This window comes from Suricata suricatta, chromosome 2 (assembly GCF_006229205.1).
Source record: "Suricata suricatta isolate VVHF042 chromosome 2, meerkat_22Aug2017_6uvM2_HiC, whole genome shotgun sequence".
Taxonomy (NCBI): domain Eukaryota; kingdom Metazoa; phylum Chordata; class Mammalia; order Carnivora; family Herpestidae; genus Suricata; species Suricata suricatta.
In genome coordinates, this window is record NC_043701.1 from 63,115,994 (window position 1) to 63,136,506 (window position 20,513).

General features: G+C 43.7%; 1 protein-coding gene across 1 annotated transcript in view; it reads right to left on the reverse strand.

The window, feature by feature from the left end:
• Nucleotides 1-1,461: 1,461 nt before the first annotated feature.
• LOC115275135 overlaps nt 1,462-20,513 on the reverse strand; it is a 28,722-nt gene continuing 9,670 nt past the window's right edge. The window contains exons 3-4 of the mRNA XM_029918754.1: nt 18,405-18,687; nt 1,462-1,540 (exon numbers count right to left, since the gene is read on the reverse strand). Of these exons, the coding sequence (XP_029774614.1) occupies nt 1,513-1,540; nt 18,405-18,687 (311 nt within the window). The 3' untranslated portion in view covers nt 1,462-1,512. The remainder of the gene's footprint in view (nt 1,541-18,404; nt 18,688-20,513) is intronic.

Sequence of the window (20,513 nt, forward strand, 5' to 3'; positions counted from 1 at the left end):
ATCTCTGACCCTCCTCTGCTCACGCTCGCTCGGGCATGCTCTCTCTCTCTCAAAAATAAATAAAACTTTTTTTTTTTAAGTGGCTTAAGTGAGAAGCCAGTGAGGAATTTTTCTTTAGTAAGAAACACTAAGGAAAAAACGCGTTTAAAACATTCTGTCGAGGAGACAGGGGTTCCCGTAACCCAGTTTTGACGGTTTGTGGAAGTAGCCCCTAGTCCTATACACAGTCGGTAATTGGCTTACCGTGACTACGTGCACACTTAAGATCACCTTAAGGGCCCACCACCACTTTACACTTGAGAAACCTCTTGAGACCTCTGGCTCTCTCGGTGGGGTATTTTGTTTTGTTTTTGCTCTCGTGAATTCTATGAAGCCGTCCAGACATTTGCCCTGCGTCTGGAAGAGTTGTGGGTGGGCTGCCAGTAGATGCAAACTCGGAGCTTGGCTGCCAGCCCTACCAAGTCCGGACCCAATGTTTGTGTCCCGGCAGAGGGCTGGCCCGCGGTCTAAAGGGCGTATCCCGGACAACTTCTTGCGTCACAGGAGCGCCGCCCTCCCGGCGGGCGGGGGAGGGGCCAGCGGGCCCAGCCCAGCCGCCCGCCCGCGCCTCGCCCTGCGGTTCCGCTGGAAAGCGGCTTTCCTTCTCCCGGGCTGGAAGTCCCGAGGGCCCAGCCAGTCTACGGCCTTTAGTACTGGGGGAACCGAGGAGGGAAAGGGGTCGGCAGAGACGCGCCGCTGCCTTCCTGCCCGCGCCATCTCGGAGAAGCGCCAGAAACGCACTTCCGTGGCGGCCTAGCGCCCGCTGGTGCTGGATTGCCTCCGCCAGGCGCGCTTCCGCCCAGAGCTTTCTGTGGCACCCGGGGTACAGGGCTTTAGCTTTTTCGGTATTCGGGGCCTCATTTGACTTTTCCCCCTTCTATCCTCTCTGCTCGTCGCTTCCTACAAAAAACGGTATAGCGTCACTTCCGGCTTTCCCGTGAGGCACTTGCTCAGGCACTGGGCCTAGGGCAGCCCCCATCTTCCGGAAATGCTGGTAGCGGCCAGTTCGGCCATTGTCCTGTGTGCCCAGAGGAAGGAACTGGCCATATTGCTGATGCTCTGCTGGAGAAGGCGGAAACTACAGCCGTACAGTGGGACTGACCTATTTCAGTTTTGACTTCCTTAAGTGTGCTTGTGTGTCCCAAGTTGAAAAGGACTTAATCTGAGACTTTATTATTTGTTGGGGATTCAAATTAATGCAGACAAGGCCCTTAGGGACAGTATCTGGCATAGAGTAGTATCTGTAGTAGTAAAAGTTAAGTAAAATAAAGCTATGAGGGTTTATTGAGCACGTTTCCTCAAGCCATGTTGTGTTAGGTATGTAGAATCCTTTTGTCTCGTCAGCCCCACAGGAATGGCCTTCCAGCACCTGAAAGAGCAGAAGGTTGGCAATTCCGGAGTTTGCCTGCCATCTCCCAGGCAGCCCTTCGTGCTCTTAGTTCAAGTTTGTTTTTACTTGAAACTTGCTTGTTGTTACAGCGCGTTGTACTGGATGTGTATTCTGTAGGGACGGTAGACAAGCCTTGGCTTAATTGTAGTGTCACATGAATGAAAAGGTAGACCAGCCTCTTCCCAGGTGTTTTAGGCTATTGCCTGACAGCAGGCTATAATGCTTCCCTACATTGATCCCTCACGATTTGGAACGAAGTATAGAGAAATTTGGTGGTAATTTATATGAAAGAATGAAACATACCAAAGAGCTTCTTATCCCTACAAAAAATGGAGAAACTCCACAAACCTCTGGCTGACTCATTGGTTGATCCACTGAATCCTTGAGATGTTAAGGAATACTTAGAACTCTTCCCTTCCAGGCTGAGTTGCTACTTAATTTTTTGGTTGGTGTCTGTAGTCCTTGCAGGACTCTTAAGTTTTTGCCCCTTCAAACTCTAAGCAGCCCATAACTCAAACTGAATAATAACCTTCAAACACCACAGTTCCCACTGTGGGGTGAAATTATCTGATCCCAAAGTCGTGAACAGTTGGAAGTTCCTTATATTTTAGAACATTTCATTTGTAAGTTACACTACAACAACAAAAACCAAAATGGAAGACCACCTAATGGTATGGAAAAGTTATTTTGTAAACTATGACTTAAATGTCTATTCTGTTAGCTATCCCCTCAGTTTTCAAAGAACATAATGTCAGTTTGATAAATCAAGAAATACAAACATTATTTAGAAATCTGGAGTTATCTCTAAAAGATACTGCCTCTCAAGTTTGAGATGGAAGAGGGTGTCTTCATTGTAAGCTCTTGGATATAGATTTTTTTTTCTTTTAAAAATTTATGCATGTTTTATACTGCTAAATTTTAAAAGATTAAAAATTACACTGATGTATATTTTAAGATGTGTTTTCATCTTGATTAATCTCTCCAAGTTTACTCTTTCCCTTCACCACTCAGCAGAGTAAACTAGCTGAAAGATACTTTTTGAATAAGTTTCAAGTTGGAAACACATTACGAATTGCTTTTTTTTTTAATTGAAGAAATGAAAACACAGCTTCTTACTTACCATGATGTGTGTCATACTCTTTTGGGGATGGTCTTTTGGCTTGAAGCCGTTAACTTTTTATGTATCTTTTGTAGCACTGTGGGAACTGCATCACTAAAACAATTTCAAAGTCAGCTTTTGTATTTGGCGCCCTCTAGTGCATCATTTTAAATGACAAAAGCCAGGTTCTCCTTGCTAAGCTGTTAGCTGGAAAATAAAATGTGATTTTCCGTTTTCCCTGTGGCACTTGGCTGGCTTAGTCAGTAGAGTGTGCAGCTTTTGATCTTGGGGTTGTGAATTTGAGCCCCGCATTGGGCAAAGCAACTACTTTAAAAATAAAAAAATAGATATAAATTGCATTCCAATGTGATTGATCTTGCTTTTCATGACATCCTAAGAGATTTATTCCTCTTTATACCTACACATTATTTCCTAGCCACAACATCCTAACTAGTCTGTGACCTTGCACCAGTTGCTTAATCTCCAAGACTTCAATTTCCTCATCTGTAGAGTAAGGATGACAATCACAAGAACTAGATATGGTTCCTCTGAGGACTAAGTGAGCCATTCGTTACATGTCATGTGGATGCCCTGTACGTAGGAGGACCTCAATAATTATAGCTTTTGAAAATATATATAAATAGATCCAGCCAATACTAAACATGGTTGGAGAGAGTATTCTATCTTGACTCCTCTGTTACAATCTACAATTTGAGAATGTGAAGAATGTTAAAGAGCCGTGTGAAAATAAAGAATAAAAGCCTAGTTATGACTCTAATCTCTGGTTCCATCTTATTGAGTCCATTCTCAAACCTGGAAACATTTTTTGCACCCTTCACGTTGCCTATAATTACACACCCTTAAAAATATGTATTGTTTTAATGTTGAAGGTAAATGATTATAGGGTAAATCTTAGAAAATATAAGATGTAGAGAGATAGAGATAACAATCTAAAAATTGGGAGATTTGGATTCAGACTTTAAGCTGGAAGCTCCAAATTCCTTTTTTTCTGGATTAGTTTCTGAACAAGCTGTGGACAGTAGTTGTTTGATTTGTGTACAAGTCTGAGAGAATAATTGGTGCTAATGAACCCATCTGAATCAGGATTTACAAATCAGTGAGAGTAATAGGTTCCAGAATGCTCATCTATTCTCAGTTAATTCCAGCTTTGCTTAGGCAAAATTTATTTTCTCCAAGGCACCTGGCTGGTTCAGTCAGAGCATACAATTCCTGATCGCTGGGTCATGAGTGTGACCCCCCCCCACACACACACTGGGTATAGATAGAGATTACCAAGAAAAAAAAATTGAACTTAAAAATTATGTCTTCTAACACAGTCTGAGAGATAGTTTCTCTTTCCAGACATTCTAGGAGACCACCTGTAGTGCTTTCCCTGCATTAACAGACATGGACTTTGATGCTTAACATCACTACCTCCTGAGTTCCTCCAAGAGCCCAGTTACCTGAAGAAAAAGCATTGGGTGCTTCTGACTCCCCTAGTCAAGCCCCTCTGGGGCTTTTGTTTGGTTTTGCATATAATAAATGTCACTATGCTGGGCTCCCTGGGTGGCTAATTGGTTTGAGTGTCTGAGTTGGGCTCTGATCAGATCACATCACATCACCATCTCACAGGTAATGGGTTTTGAACCCCATGTTGGGCTAGGTGCTGACAGCCTGCAGCCTGCTTTGGATTCTGTTCCTCTCTCTGCCCTCCCCTGCTTGCACTCTCTCTTTTTCAAATAAAATATTAAAATTTTAATAAAATAAATTGTCACCATGCTATTTTTCCTCTGTGTCTTCTATTAGACAAGTCAGTATCGTTTCTCCTTCCCTTCCACTGTCTCACTGCTAAACCAGATTAATTTTCTCATGAACAGATACCAGCTAGTCATTAATTTGAGCCTCTGTTATAAGCTTGGACACTTTTATGAGGACTTGACATATATTACTTCTAACTCCTACAACCTCAATCCAGTAAAGTAGAGGGTATTATCCCTATTTTCCAGTGAAGAAGATCACACTGGGTCACCCAGATAAGTGTTAGAGCCAGACTTCCAACCTGAGTCAGCTTCTAGAGCCCCTGGCCTCATCATCACATCAGAAGCACTTTCCAAAAAGTGAGAACTGTGAGTTATGCAACCTTAAGAAGTGCAAGGAGAATCTTGCAACTCTCCTCAGGCACGAAGACCTCAGTTATGAGGCTTCTTCCTTTTCAACAGTGCCCACCTATCTAGCCATGCCGTATTAATTATTAGGACCCAGGATGGCTTGCATAGGCTTGGCACCTTGAAGTTTTACAAGGTTGACCCGTGGAGTCTCTCATTGTCTCTTCCAGAAAACCTTTTGCATTCATCATGCACTAAACCTCCACGATGGGGCATAAAGTTCTTTTCTGGCGGGGATTGCAGCTGCTATTATTTACATCACTCCCCAGGGGATATACTGCAAATCCCAAACCTTACAGCTGGGAACAGAGATCTGGCTTTGCTAGCATATAAAAGGAATCTTGACAAAGAGGGAGGGGTGTCCACACACTGGCTTTCCTGGTCACAGTGCATTGGGCAAGGAGTTCTTCCCACCAGAGATTGTGCAAAGGCATGGTTTTGGATGCCAAAACCACATTCAGCAGCCCTTCCACCAGGTGGGCTTTCCACCATTTGGGCTCATTCATGGAAGCTAAGCATGTGGTCCCCTAATTGCTTTTCCTCTCTTTAACCCTCCTCCCTTTCCCCCACCTCGCCCTTGTCCTTAAATGATTTCCCAGGTTCACACCTTAACCTCATTACAGGATCCCAATGAATACCAAGGCTTGTGTGGGTGCAAGATTATAAATTAAAGCCGCAGACACTGCTGGGGGCGGGGGAGGGGGGAGGGGGGAGGGGAGTGCCCCAGAGGATTCAAGGACCACAACTTGAAAACAGATGAGCCTCTTTCATCCCAGTGGAATTTTTGTTGTTTTCTAAAGCCTGCTGTTCCAGCAGGGCACTTCACCAGAAGCTATGGTTTCTGGAACTTTTAGAAAGCATAAGCACTATCTGAGTTCGTCCATATGTGTATGCTCTGTAAGAGTTTCAACAAAACTGGGGGCCTAAAGAAGTTCGATTATTTAAACAAGCTTCAGTTTCTCCCACAGAAAAATTGGTTTGCTATTGGAAAAGCAGCTGAAGCATAGCGTCAACCATCATTTTCTCGGTAACCCAGAAACTTCGCGAAATGACAGAAGTGGTCAGATTTGAAAGATCTGACTAACTATAACTTAAGAAAAATCAAATTTTGTCAGTTCACCCCAGCTGTGCTAGGAAAGGATCTCCCTAGACAGAATTCCAATGTGACTTCAATTCCCTGTTTATTTACATTTGGTTTCACCAGGCATTCTGGTAATTAACATTTTTATATGGGTGTGTCTGTGGTTCTGGGAACTTACAGTTGTTTACAGCAAATAACAAAGCTACTCTGTGAAGATGCTGATGGGGCTGGAATGCTGTCCAATGACTTCTCTATCCTCTGGACCAACTCTGCTTCTTGAAGGCTGCAAACAAACTGGGCTTTTGCCTCTGAGTAAGGTTTAAATCCTGATGCTGCTGTGTGAGTTTTAGATTCCTATTTTTTGAACATCAGGAAAAATGAAATACCAAGTGCCTTGACCACGGATAGCATCAGAGAATAACCTTGGAAGTTGTGAGGCAATTCTCAGATACATTTAGCATTTCATGAGTAGACTGGGGCTGCTAATTCACTTAGGTTTTGGAGAGCTTCATCGGTGCACCTGGGTGGCTCAGTTTAATTGTCCAATTTCAGCTCAGGTCATGATCTCACTGTTAGTGGGTTCGAGTCCTGCATCGGGCTCTATGCTGACAGCTCATAGCCTGGAGCCTGCTTTGGATTCTGTGTCTCTCCCTCTCTCTGCCCCTTCCCTGCTTATGCTCTGCTCTGTCTCCGTCTCAAAAACAAAACGTTTAAAAAAAAAAAAAGGGAGAGAGCTTCATTGTCCTCTCTTTAAGTTACAACGTTCTGGTTATAGATTATTAAGAGGTTCAGCATGACCCAGAAAGGTCAGACTTGAGACTGTGGCTGGAGTCCAGCCCCTAAGCACCTTGGCTCAGAAGGGAAGCCTATTTTGTGTTCCTAAAAGAGAAATTTACCATATTGCTGGAGAGGCTACCTAGCAAGATGACTTGTTGAGGCAGCCCTCCTACATAAATCCCTTGGCACCACATGCTCAAATTCTGAATTGTATAAGGGGAGAGCCCAAGTATATATGGGCTGCTGAAAATGCTAGATCAATTTCCATGGCTTTTCAACCATCCTTATAGCATGTCTTGTGTGGATGAAAGACTCGCTCTTGATTGCTGAGGTAGAATTGGATACTTGCACTCAGTAACACAGAAAGCTTGACTAACTCAGTTGTGTGTTCTTTCCAAACAGCCCATTTGTTTTCAGGCCAGAAAGTTGGAACATGGTTCTAGTATTAGAGCCGGTATTACTTAGGATATGGGTTCAACAACTAACAATGAGATGACAAAATGTAGTGGCAGTTCAGCTGTGTCAGGGGCCCAATTTATTTTCTCTCATTGTGCTGCCACTCCCAATACATGCCTTCTGCTTCACAGTGCAAGATAGCTGCTCCAGCTCCAACGCTCACATCTACATTCCAGCAGAAAGGGAGAGACATCATTATTCTCAAAGGGCAATAATCTGGATGTTGTATACATCAACTTCTACTTCCAACTTAGGCCATATCGAGCTGCAAGGGGAACAGGGAAACTGGGGGTGATCATGTACTGGCTAAAAATTCTGTTGTTATATAAGAAAAGTAGAGTAGAGAACATCTAGCAGATATGAGTCAGCAAGAGTTTTAAGAATTACCATCCTTGGGGTGGAACCAAAAAAAAAAAAAAAAGAATTAGCATCCTTATGAATCACTATACACCTGAAACTAATACTATACTGTATGTTAACTGGAATTTAAATAAAAACTTGAGGGGGAAGAAAAAGAATTAGCATCCTTAGACTCTAACTACTAGTGATAAGGATTATCAGGAATCTTGATAGACTTGCCTGATACAAATGTAGATATTGAATCTCAGGGTGAGAATTTATATTACGTGATGGTGGTAATGATACATGGTCTATGTTAAATAAGTGTAGGCTGGGATGGGGAGAGGACTTTAAATCTAACCTGCCCTACAACGGAAAGAATGGAAGTTGAGAAGCTTGGATTTTAGTTCTGCCTCTTAAGTGACCCCTTTGTGACCCTGAACAAGTAAAAAATCCATAGTGTTTCCATTTCCCCACTCATTAAATGGAAATGTATTTATTTTCTCAGTCCCCATTAAACCATAGTTCTAAGCATCAGGCCTTCCTGCATTCCTTCACTCTTGGGTATTTGAAGTTGGGTGCCCTCTACATGAAGGTATTGAGAATAAGATTCCCTCCCAGTGGAATCTAATGGGCGATGCAGATCAAAATCCTTTGAGGACTATCAGCTGGGAAACATCAAGGATTACTACCAAGGAGTGTCTACTAATCATCAAAGTGTTCCCTGGCTCTTCACACCCCTCGCCAAGGCCAAAGTGGAGAAAGAGGTAGGAGATAACGCTGTCAGATGAGAGGATGTGGTCTGGCCTGGGCAGGCCGTCATTTTGTTCTCCACCTCTCCTCCAAACCAAACCACCAAAGCGAATACCGTACCAAATCAGCATTTTTTAGTTACACCTACTCTTCTGTGCTCCACTTTCTGACAGGGAAGTAGGAAAATAGAGATTTACAGAAGTTGGTAAAAACGAATATCAGAAGGCAGTCCCAATTCTAGATCCAAGAAAAACTTCCTGTTTTGTTAAGACCCGTCTTAGGAGCGGAAACTAGCTCACTCAAATGGAAACCACAATGAATAATTTCACTGATTTGTACCGTATGTTAAGCAAGACTAAAATCCCAAGAGGAGGTTGTGAATAAGAAGAGAAACTACCAGAAGGGAACTGTCACGTCGACCCCCCGCTGACTAGGGCTCCTCCTCACTTCCTCCTTCACCAGCCCCTGAAGAACAGTGACCGACAATGGCACAGAATGACTCTGGGGAGAACATGACGCAAAGGCAGTCTGGCAAAGCCTCAGGGGCTTGTTCAAGAACTGCATAGCCCAGATCACTCATCCTCTCTCCAGATGGAGTTTCCTTTTCTACCAAAAAAAAAGTCTAGAAGATCAGCTTAATTAGCCTAGCCTATGCTGCAATTAACAAAGTCCAGAATCTTAGCTTAACACGGTAAAATGTATTCTTGCTTTCGTTACATGAAGCGTGTGCCAAGTTGGTGGTGGGATCCTGCTCAAGACCTGTGGCTGACAGAGGCTCTGACATTTGGAGCTGTATCACTGGATAAAGGTCTCCAGCATCCTTGCAAGAGAAAAAGACGAGGCCTGGGGAATTCACACATGTTCCTCTGTGCTTCCGTCTGGAAGGGACCTGTGTAACTTCTGTCTCAGTGGCTGGACAGAACAAAGTCCAAAGGGACTGGGATAGATGGAAGAATACGTAGATGCCAAATAAATGCCTCTGCCCTAGCAGCTTTTGAAAGCTAAGTGCACACTACAACCTCTAACGGCAGCTCAGAATCCCATACCATGAAAAGATCATGTGAATCCACATCTGCTGAAAGGTCTCATCTAAATGTCTCTCTTAAGAACTTCCTCAGTGTCTAACAGGGAGCTCTCAGGTCAAACACAACCTGCCCCATTTAAGGTGACTCACATAAGGGTTTTACTTCAGCCCACCCACCACCACACCACTCCTGTTTTTTTATTTCCCTAATTAGGTAGCCTCAGTGTTGCTGGGAGATGGACTCAGCTTGGTGTCCCTGTTAAATCACTGGACTCAAAGCAGAGGTTTTTTTTTTTTTTTTTAATGTTTTATGTATTTTTGAGAGAGAAAGAGACAGCATGAACAGAGGAGGGTCAGAGAGAGATGGAGACACTGAATCTGAAGATAGGCTCGAGGCTCCGAGCTAGCTGTCAGCACAGAAGCCTGATGTGGGGCTCGAACCCACGTACTGTGGGATCATGACCTGAGCCAAAGCTGGACGCTCTACTGACTGAGCCACTCAGTCGCCCCTAAAAGCAGAGTTTTTAAAAATCATGGAATTTTAAACTGTTCAGATTCCACGAAAATGACCATTTAAAGCTGGAAAGACTGTTCTCTGAAAGACTTGGCCATATTGTTCAAAATGTGTTAAGATTCAAGCCTACTCTTGCCATTGACTCATGTCTGACTCTTGTCCAATGTTTTTATGCCGAGAGGATGCTCTGTATTCATCATCATTATTGATCACATATACTTACAGATCACACACACATGCGTTCTCACGAATGAACTTGTATGCCCTTGCCTTGCCTTCTCCCCCTTGCTCCTTGCTCTGGGGACCTTCTGCAATCCACCAGGAAGGCAGGAGAGAAGCAAGGGAAATACAGCTCAGCTGGGGGAGGGGCAGACTGACTTCACAGGGTGGGTCTCCATTCATTTGTTTTACTTGGCCTGCTTGGGAGCTGTTTCGGGATATAGGCGGTTCTCCAACTTTGAGGCCCTTTCCAGACCCGATGCCTTGGAATGACACATCATCATCCCTTCCAAAGCAGCAATTGTAAATTCCTGCCTGGGGAGCAGCAATTGCTTTGAATTACACACTATTTGAATAAACTAGTATGGGATTAACAAGACCTCATTGTTCTACAATCCTTTACTGAAACTTGCTATGGCGATTTCTGGTGACACTGTTATTTTCCTGCCTAGCATCGGACTCTGCAAAGGAAACATTTCCCACACTTTAATTGGCCCTTTTTTTTTTTTTTAAATCAAAACACCAACTTCTGTTTCATGTAATTAGACTTATACAGAAATTAGAAGGTTAAGTAACAACTAGTTAATCACCTAATTTCACAGCTATCTGAAATGGCAATCGTTATATAGCAGCTTATTAATTGGCCCTTTTTAGTTACATGTAATAAAAACCTCTGGTTACCGTTTTACCAGCAACACTGAATAGTAGGAAATAATACTGCCAGGTTTTCTTGGTTCACTTTTTTCTCTTCTTTTCCTTCTCTTTGGCATCTCTGGTGAAATTCCACAATTTTAAGTTCCACAGGTTAGTGAACTTAAATATTGCTTCATGACTGCTGTTTACACATGCAAATATACACACCTTACACACACGATTTAGGGGTCTCGCTTTTACATTATGTGTATATGCTATTTTTTTTTCTATTTTTTTATGGTTTTTTTTTTTTTTTTTTTTGTATAAGCTATTTTTAAAGTTGACCTCAGGAGGGGCACCTGGTTGGCTCAGAGAAGCATGCAACTCTTGATTTAGGGGTTGTGAGTGTGTTGGGTGTGGAGATTACTTAAAAATAAAATATTTAAAAACAAAGTAAAGGGACACCTGGGTGGCTCAGTCAGGCATCCAATTCTCAGTTTTGGCTCAGGTCATAATCTCGCGGTTCATAGATCGGGCTCGTCTCAGGGTCTGTGCTGTCAGCCTGCCAGAACGATCCTGCTTGGGATTCTCTCTCCCTCTCTGTCTGCCCCTCCCCCCTCACAGCCTTTTCCTCTCTCTCAAACATTTAAAAAAATTAAGAAATAAAAATAAACTAGACCTCAGGAGCAGAGAATGAAAATCAATAATCATCTCTGGTTTATGATCCAACTCTTATCATTTGTCTGGAAATACCATTGTAAACATGTTTTTATGATAACTCAAGGAAACAATTTACATTTAGTCTATTAAAACACACACGCACACATTTCTTGCTCATTCACTTCTTATGCGATAACCAAGAATAAATCAGCCAATATTTATAACCAAAATTTTTGTTAACAGAACCAAAAGGGAATGTTTTTATAATGAAAGGTTGTACTCATAAAAGTGTTGAGCCCACAATATGATTTACCTACAAAATAGACCTATAGATCTTTATTTTTTTAATTTTTTTAATTTTTTTTTTTAAGAGAGAGCACGCAAGCAGGGGAGGATCAGAGAGAGAGGGAGACACAAAATCCAAAGACAGGCTCCAGGCTCTGAGCTGTCAGCACAGAGCCCAATGCGGGGCTCGAACCCACGAACCATGAGATCATGATCTGAGCTGAAGATGGACACTTAACCAACCGAGCCACCCAGGTGTCCCCAAAATAGGCCTTTATAAAAGCTTCTGACTCAGTGAATGTAAAACTAATAAATCAGAGCTATAAGAGAGCCTTTTCTAGCTGATTTAAGGCCAGTTCAATCTAATAAAGCTCACAATGATAGAAAGCTAGCTTAAAGTCAAAATTACAACTGAGAATATTTTATATTTTGTTAATAAGTGGTAAAATTATATCTATGCAAATGCTGAATGAAATTTTTAGTTATTTATGTAAAACTTTAGATTCACTTAACTATCACTCCAAAAAATAATATTTTTTATTTTAAGATTTTAGTTTTAAGTAATCTCTATACCCATCATGGAGCTCAAACCTAAAACCCCAAGATCAAGAGTCACACACCACCAACTGAGCCAGCCAGGTGCCCCAAGAGCACATTTTCAAAATAGGCTTTGATGAGATTCATAAAGTATAATCAATCATCTTTACCCAGTGGTTCCCAAACCATCTTCTCAGATCTTGTACCTACATTGAAATTTTGGTGCCAGAAGGGAGTTGGATGCTATTGCAGATAGAGTTAAAAGAAGTATGATAGTAGCACCTGGGTGGCTCAGTAGGTTAAATATCTGACTCTTGATTTAGGCTCAGGTCACAATCCCATGGTTGTGAGATCGAGCCCCAAGTGGGGCTCTGTGCTGGGTGTAGAGCCTGCTTAAGATTCTTCCTCTCCCTCTGCCCCTACCCTCCTCTTAAAACATAAAATTTAATTTTAAAAAAGAAGTATGATAAAGTTTTTTTAATCACCAGAGGACCATGAAGTCAGCCTTAAAAAGCCAAGTGTGTAATCCACACTGAAAGGAATAATCTGTTAAGTATTTTAATCTATAAACTATGAGCCATTTTCTCCAACTTTTCAAACTTCAGACTTCTTTGAAGCCTTTCCTCTTAGAAAAAAGTAGAGGGGAGCCTGGATGGCTCAGTCAGTTAAGCATCCAACTCGATTTGTGCTCAGGTCATGATCTCACAGTTTGGAGGATTGAGCTCCATGTCAGGCTCTGCACTGACCGAAGGGAGGAAACTGCTTGGGATTCTCTCCCCCTCTCTCTGCCCCTCCCCACCTCTCAAAATAAGTAAACACTATTTTAAAAAATGAAAAGAAATGGTTGTGCTACTATTCATTCCATCAGCAAAGAGACAGCTAACTCCTTTAGAGAACTCATTTCAGAGTAGAGGCATGGATGAAATCCTGTGACACACAACTGAAGTTAAGGAAACCTTATATGGACACTTGGTGCAAAGGCAGCAGAAACCACAAGCTTAATAAACTGAAAGCAGAGGCCAAAATCATGCAGTGATTTGTACAGGAGCAATAGATATTTGGAAGTGTACCATAAAGAGATGTGCAACGAAAATCTTACGAGCAAGTAAAAAACCAGAAGTTTAGAAAAACTGCTACCTATCTCAGATATGGATCCTCACCCCCTCCTTGCGAGCAGAGCAGGTCTACAAATGACAGGAAATTTGCAGTATAAACTTACAGACTTCTGGCAACACAGTTTATAACAGGGTTCAAGTATTCAGGGTTGTTCTAAACTAAAAGAAACAAACGAGTCCCAGTTTGATCCTGAAACATTTTAAACTTGGTGAATGATTTGGGGAAATTCCACGAAATCTGCAGGCCAAGTAATTTTACTTCTTACATTCAAGCCTTTCCATTTCCTTTTTCTGCAGCAGTTGTTAAGAAAAACAGGCAGGAGCTCTCTTCCAAGAACAAACCAGGTTTGATAAGAGATACCACATGTTTTTCTTAAGATAGTTAGGAAAAGTCTTTTTATTCCAAGCTCAAGCTCTTATCACTGTTGGGTAATACTCTTGCCCCTATCTTCTTCAGCCGGTCGTGCACTGACCCTGGCCATCAGACGACCACATTGCCAGGAGCTGCGCTCTGAGTGCTGGAGTCCCTGGTGGCCAGAACTGGTTGGGCTGGTGATGATCTCCTGAGCTACAGCAGGGCTCTGAGAGCTCACTAGGTCTCCTACATCACAACTTTTTCTCTCCTTCCTTCCTTTGACAGCTGCCTTGTGCCTCAGTTTCCCTCATTCAAACTGAAGAACTGCACCCCCTGCTAGGGTTTAATTACCCTGTCTTGTGCTTTGCCAGCTTTTCTTTCCACCCTTTCCCTTGCTGGGCCTGTGCTGGAGTAAGTCACATGCTCAAGAGCCCTGACTGTGATCCACCATCTAGATATAATTATTCCCTGCTTCCTTTGCCCCCCGAAGTTACTGATGATTGCCTGAACCTGATCCTAGCTTACCTTCTCGACTGACCCCACCTGATTATCTTTTCCAGAACAAGCCTAGCCAAGCTAGTTCCACTGCCGCACTCTTCCCACTTGCTGACACTGTTAAAATGTTGATGACAGCAGTAATTAATCATAGTTAGGAGCTTATAGCCTGTCTCAAACTGTCTTAGGTGCTTAATGTATTTCAATTTATTTAGTGGTGACTATAACATTTGGAAAAATGGATGCTGGGAGAGGTTATAAATGATTCTTTCAAGGTCACCCACAGTTAGAGTTTGAACCTAGATCCTTCTGATGCCAGGTATATTTCTGTTCCCTGTCCTAACATACAGGCTTTTTCCCCACACCAAGCAATTGTCAGTCACCAACTAGATGTCCTACAATCCAACTCAATTCTGACGCGATCTACCTGGAAATCCCTCAGGTTAAGGATTCAGCCCTAAGACAATGCTCTTGCCCCTCCCCGCGCCCTGCCACCGTCAGATAACAATCACAAGCAAGTATAGGTTGTCATTTGTGCTTCCGGCCAACTATATATAGATTGGAGGTTCCAACTACCCCCTCCTTATGTTCTATTAATTTGCTAGCATGGCCACACAACTCAAAAAAAACATTTTACTTACCAGATTTTGACTTCTTATGTAACTCAGGAACAGTTGGGCAGAAGAGACGCATAGGGCAGGTCTGGAGAGAGGCTGAGCACTGTCTGTGTACTCTTCGAGCACAGCAATCCCCTCAAAACGCCACCTGCTTACCCAGAAGCTCTCTGGAACCCATCCTTTTGGAGTTTTATGGAGGCTTCGTTACTTAAGCATAATTGGCCACTGGTGATTGAACTCTAGCTCCAGCCCCTCTCCCCTCCCCTTACATCAAGCGGGGGTGGGACTGAAAGTTCCAACTCTAATCGGCTTGGTTGGCAACCAAACCCTAGCCTTAGGTAGGGATCCCCAAGTCACCATGTTAACATAACAAGACACCCTTCTAGATCTTACAGGAGGGGTTAGAGCACTGCATCAGGAATGGGGTCAAAGACCAAACATATATTTCTTACTGTGAATCGCAGTATCATGCCAGCTAAGTACTCTTAAACATGGGCCAAGTGTTGTCAATATTCACTTTGCCTACACGTTGTTCCCAGACACCGTATGTTTGGGGTGGGAGCTTGGGGGTGGGTAGGGAGGGGGGCTCTCTCAGGCTGTGCAGAATCTCAACTCCGCTGCCTCCCAGCATAGCATGGAAAGGGCAGGTCATTGCTCTGCCCCTCCTACCCATGCTGCCCCTACTCCAGCTGACTCCGCTGCCAGGAGATAGAGCTTAGTGGCGATGATTGAACTTCACACCTGAGTGCGTCACCCATCAGCTCTGAGCCTGTGCAGGTTTCCCTGGGATCTAGGAAGCCCCACATCTTAGGGTTCTGGCCCAAGGCTTTACTTGTCCTACTTATAACTGAAGCTTAGAGAAGTGAGGTAACTTGTCTCATATCATGCAGCTGTGAATAGAAATGTCTAGGTCAGGACTGGGCTGGAAAAAAGGAAAGAATCCTGTTTCACAGCAGAGTGTCTGATAGCAAAGTAGACGACCTGAATGTGTGACTTTCACCTCTGTGTCTTAATCTCTTGACGTGGAGCAGCAAAGGAGACCTAACAAAGGATTATGGGGCACCTGGGTTGACTCAGTAGATTAAGCATCTGACTATTGTTTTGGGCTCAGGTCATGATCTCATGGTTCTTGAGTTCAAGCCCCGCATCTGGCTCTGTGCTGACAGTGCAGGTCCTACTTGGGATTCTCTCTCTCTCTATCTCTCTCTCTCAGAAATAAGTAAACATTTTTTAAAAATAAAAGAATAGCAAATGCTGCTTACAAGGAGCAAATTGTGGGGCGCCTGGGTGGCTCAGTCAGTTAAGCCTCCGACTTCAGCTCAGGTCTTGATCTCCCAGTTCGTGGGTTCGATCCCCACGTCAGGCTCTGTGCTGACAGCTAGCTCAGAGCCTGGAGCCTGCTTCTGATTCTATGCCTCCCTCTCTCTCTGCTCCTCCCTGCTCATGCTCTGAATCTGTCTCAAAAATAAATAAAACATTTCAAAAAAAAAAAAGGAGCAAATTGTTCTGGAGGAATTGCTGCTATGACACATCTTTGGCTAGGACCAGGACTTTGTGAGTCCATTACCATTCTGGAAACGAGCAAAGTATTCATAGAAGTATTCACACATTGTGATCTAATTCATACCACAAGACCAATAAGAATAGCAACTTTAATTGAGCATTTACTACATGTACCAGGGACTGCTCTAAAGTAAGCATTTTCTATATATTAACTTATTCAATCCACCTTATCCACCCTATCAACCCTAACCTTATCAGCCTCATTTTACAGATAAGAAAGCTGAGTCAAGTAACTCGCTCTAGATTACACAGCTAGGAAGAGGCAGAACTAAGATCTGAAGAAATACACACTTGGTCTACTTCTAGCGTCTACACTCCTAACCCCTGCACCAGATTGGCTTTCATGGGATATGGGGAATGGAAGGTTTTTTGTGTGTTTTTTTTAAATAATAGTTTATTGTCAAATTGGTTTCCATATAACACCCAGTGCTTGTCCCCACAGTGCCACCCCCCCATGACCATCACCCCCTTCACTCCTCCCCCGGAAGTTTTTGAAGACCCTCAGCAAGACATGGAGATTAGAATTTGGGGGTTCAGGGAGCAGAGCAAGAACCAGTTCTCACATATCCATATTCCTAGGTTTATTTAAGGCTTAGCTACCCACTGACAGATCATGTCTGAGCTTGATAGCCTACAGTTACCTTTTCAGAGCTTTTTCACTTTGCTTTCCTTTTTTCACAGTCAGAAAACTGTTATCTAGCCCCATGTGGTTTCTGGACCACTCTCAGAGCGCTATAAAGTCACCTCAATTCCTAGGTGAAGGTTCAGAGAAGATAAGGTGCACAGAAACAGAGAAGGAATAAAAACTACCAATAGGGGTGCCTGGGTGGCTCAGTCGGTTAAGCCTCCAACTTCGGCTCAGGTCAGATCTCACAGTTTGTGGGTTTGAGTCCTGCATCAGGCTCTGTGCTGACAGCTAGCTCAGAGCCTGGAGCCTGCTTCCGGTTCTGTGTCTCCTTCTCTCTCTGCCCCTCCCCCTCTCATGCTCTGTCTCTCTCTGTATCAAAAATAAAATAAAATATTTTAAAAACATTTTTTAACTACCAATAAAATAAAACTTTGGCAATTTTCAGATCTTGCTGCATAACTCCTTGCTTGGGAAGAAATGTTCAAAAATCAACAAAAGGGGGGGGCAGGATGTTAAAAAGCACTTTTATTATGTTTTTAGAAGTTTATTGCCAGACTTCTTCTGCCAAAAAATAACATGCCTCATCCCTCCAATCTACACAATTTGGGGTTTGCTGGGAATTTTGTGGGATTTTTTTGGAACAAAACCTAAGTTCCCACCAAGTTCATTTTCAAAAAGAAATGTCCCAGAAATGAACAAACACAGGGAATGAGCCTCCCGGACAGAAAACAGTGGTCCTCCTGTCCCCACCATGAGTGACACGTCTCATAAAGCTCTGGCCCAGAGACTAACACCTACTGGGGAACCAGTGCACACACAGTGATTGCACATCTCCTATTGAAGGTCTCTGTCCCATGGGCTGGGGATGCAAAAAGACACCAGTTCATGAAGATGGGGGAAGGGCCCGGAACCAGGAGCCAAACAACACTGGGATCCAGTCATGAACTCCCCAACTGCTAGTGGTGTGACCTCTCTGAGCCTTCCTGTCCTCATCTGTGAAATGAGTGCTAAAATACCATCCTGCCATGGGGTGCCTGGGTGGCTCAGTCAGTTAAGCATTTGATTTTGGCTCAGGTCATGATCTCACGGTTCGTGGATTCAAGCCCTGTGTCGGGCTCTGTGCTGACAGCTAGCTCAGAGCCTGGAGCCTGCTTCAGATTCTGTGTCTCCCTCTCTTTCTCTGCCCCTTCCCTGTTCATGATCAGTGTCTCTCTGTCTCTCAAAAAATAAATAAATGTAAAAAATTAAAAAATTAAAAAGATTTGGAAAAAACCTAAAATCTGAGTAAGCCCTATGCTTTGTGCCACGGGGCTATGCCAGCTGCCTCTGGCAGGTGTCTGGTGAGGACTTCCAATTCACAGCAACCAGTCTTTCTCCATTTCCCCAGAGGCACGAGAAATTTTGGGTTTCTGTCCTCTCTATTCCACATGCATAAGCCCTCCTTGCAACATGCTTGATGTCACCAGCCTTTGAGAAGGCGGTGAGCCCTGGACCTCTAGTGGCATGAGAGGTAGTGGAGAGAGAGTAAGCCTTGCATTTGATCTTGAACGAAGGGGAATGGAAGGAGCACAATTTACTCCTGAGCCAGGGCAAGGGCAACACCTCAGTGACAATCACTACTTGTGTTGGAAACCCATTAGCAGTGAGTATCCATTCCTACCTCTTCCTGTGGTGCCTTTCTGTGTTTCGGAGGCTAGAAAGCTTAAAACTACATCTCCCAGACTCCTTTTTAGTTGTGGATGTGCAACTTCCTGATTGTGCCAGTCTCAGAAGAGAGAAGTAGCTGGAGGTTCTCAGCCATCTTCTCCTGGCTTGCTGGTCAAGTTTCCTGATCCCAACCTCCACATTTCTTGAGTACAGCAACAGCAGTGTATTCATGGGCTCAGTAGTTCCAGCGGCAGCCTCTAGATCCTTCACCCTAACGTGGGTAGAGGTTGTAGCTCCTGGGGAAGAGGGGTACAAGTTAGTTCATTGATTTTCAGGGGGGCATTCCAGAAGGCCTCAGGCTAGATGACTGTTCCTTCAGAACTTCCAACTGTCTTGTAAGCATCAACTTCCCTGTATTAATTTACCTTGTACTTAAAACCAATTTTTTTAAGTTTATTTATTGAGAGAGTGTGACAAGGGCAGAGAGGGAGACAGAATCCCAAGCATGCTCTGTGCTATCAGCACAGAGCCTGATGAAGGGCTTGAATCCATGAATGGGGAGATCAAGACCTGAGCCAAAATCAAGAGTCAGCCATTTAATCAGCTAAGAAGCTACCCAGGTGCTCCACGTTAGAACCTATTCTTTTTTTTTTTAATGTTTATTTTTGAGAGATAGGGAGACAGAGCGTGAGCAGGGGAGGGGCAGAAAGAGAGGGAGACACAGAATCTGAAGCAGACTCCAGGCTCTGAGCTATCAGCACAGAGCCTGACGTGGGGCTCCAACTCACGAACCGCGAGATCATCACCTGAGCTAAAGTCAGCCGCTTAACCAACTGAGCCACTCAGGAGCCCCAGAACATATTCTTAAACTAAGAACACACTATTCCAAAAAGGAGAAAGTAAGTCTGCCTTTACATTTAACTAAAGAGTCAGAACCACTGAACAGGAACAGTTATGATTCCAGAAAACCATGCCAGGTGCCAAAGGAGCAGTGTGGACACTGCACATCTCAGACGCTCAGAGGTGAGAGCACTCGCCATCCCAGCCCTGGTTAGGCTTGAGGGCAAGAAGGAACCTGAAGGAAATGTCTCAAAGACCAAGACACGTGCTTCCTGGCTGATGTTCCTGTTTCACTTGGCCTTGGCCTTGCTCTCTGCTGCCCCATTTCCTCCTCTGTACCTTCTCTTGTGTAACACTGGTCACAGGGAGCTCTCATCCCTTTGTCCTAAATATCAAGCCTTTTTCTCCTTCCTTTTTTTTTTTTTTTTTACCAGCATGAGTCTTGTTTCAGGATATACATGTGTCTGTGTGTTTTGAAGAAGTTTATAGTTTATAGGAAGAGTGACCAAGTGGATGTTATTTATTCCAGAATGTGAGCTCCTGTTGACTGCTAAGCACGATCTTGTGTGCATGAGGACTCTCGAGAATTGCTGTTACTTGTTACAGAAGCTGCAAGGGCCAGCTTCCACCAGCTGAGGCGGCTCCTGGGGCTGAATGTGGACATGTCTGTTGTTGTCTTTGCCTAACAACAAGTTGATTAGCTATGTCCACAAAGAACAGAAATTTGAAGCAACCCCTTCCAAGCCTGGAGAGCCAACCTGGGACTGATCCTCCTTAGAGAAGAAGCACTTTCTATATGAAGACTTGGCAGGCAGGGCTTGCTTTGGGATGTTAGTAAGCCCACGTTTCTCCAAGCTCCCTAAGCCATGGCGCATCTACAGACACGGCTCTCCGTCTTCTAGCTAGAGACGCACATGCTTCTCACATGGCTCTCTCACTGGCTAGGCTCTCACTAAATTGCTGCTTTCAGTCTCCTTTTAGTGAGATCAGAGCAGGATTTTCTTTCTGCTCCAAATGTCCCTCCTGAAGCCAGAGAAATATGGGCCTGTATTAGTCAGGGGTCTCCAGAGAACAGGATAGGGCATATATACATATATAGAAATTTATTTTCAGGATTATGCTCATGCCATTGTGGATGCTTGGCAAGCCTAAAATCTGAAAGAGCAAGCCAGCAGGTTAGAGACGCAGAGAGCAGTTGCAGTGTGAGTGTAAAGGCTCTGCCAGCAAGCTGGGAAGAGCCAGGGTTGCAAATGAAGGGAGTCTGCTGGCAGAATCCTTACTC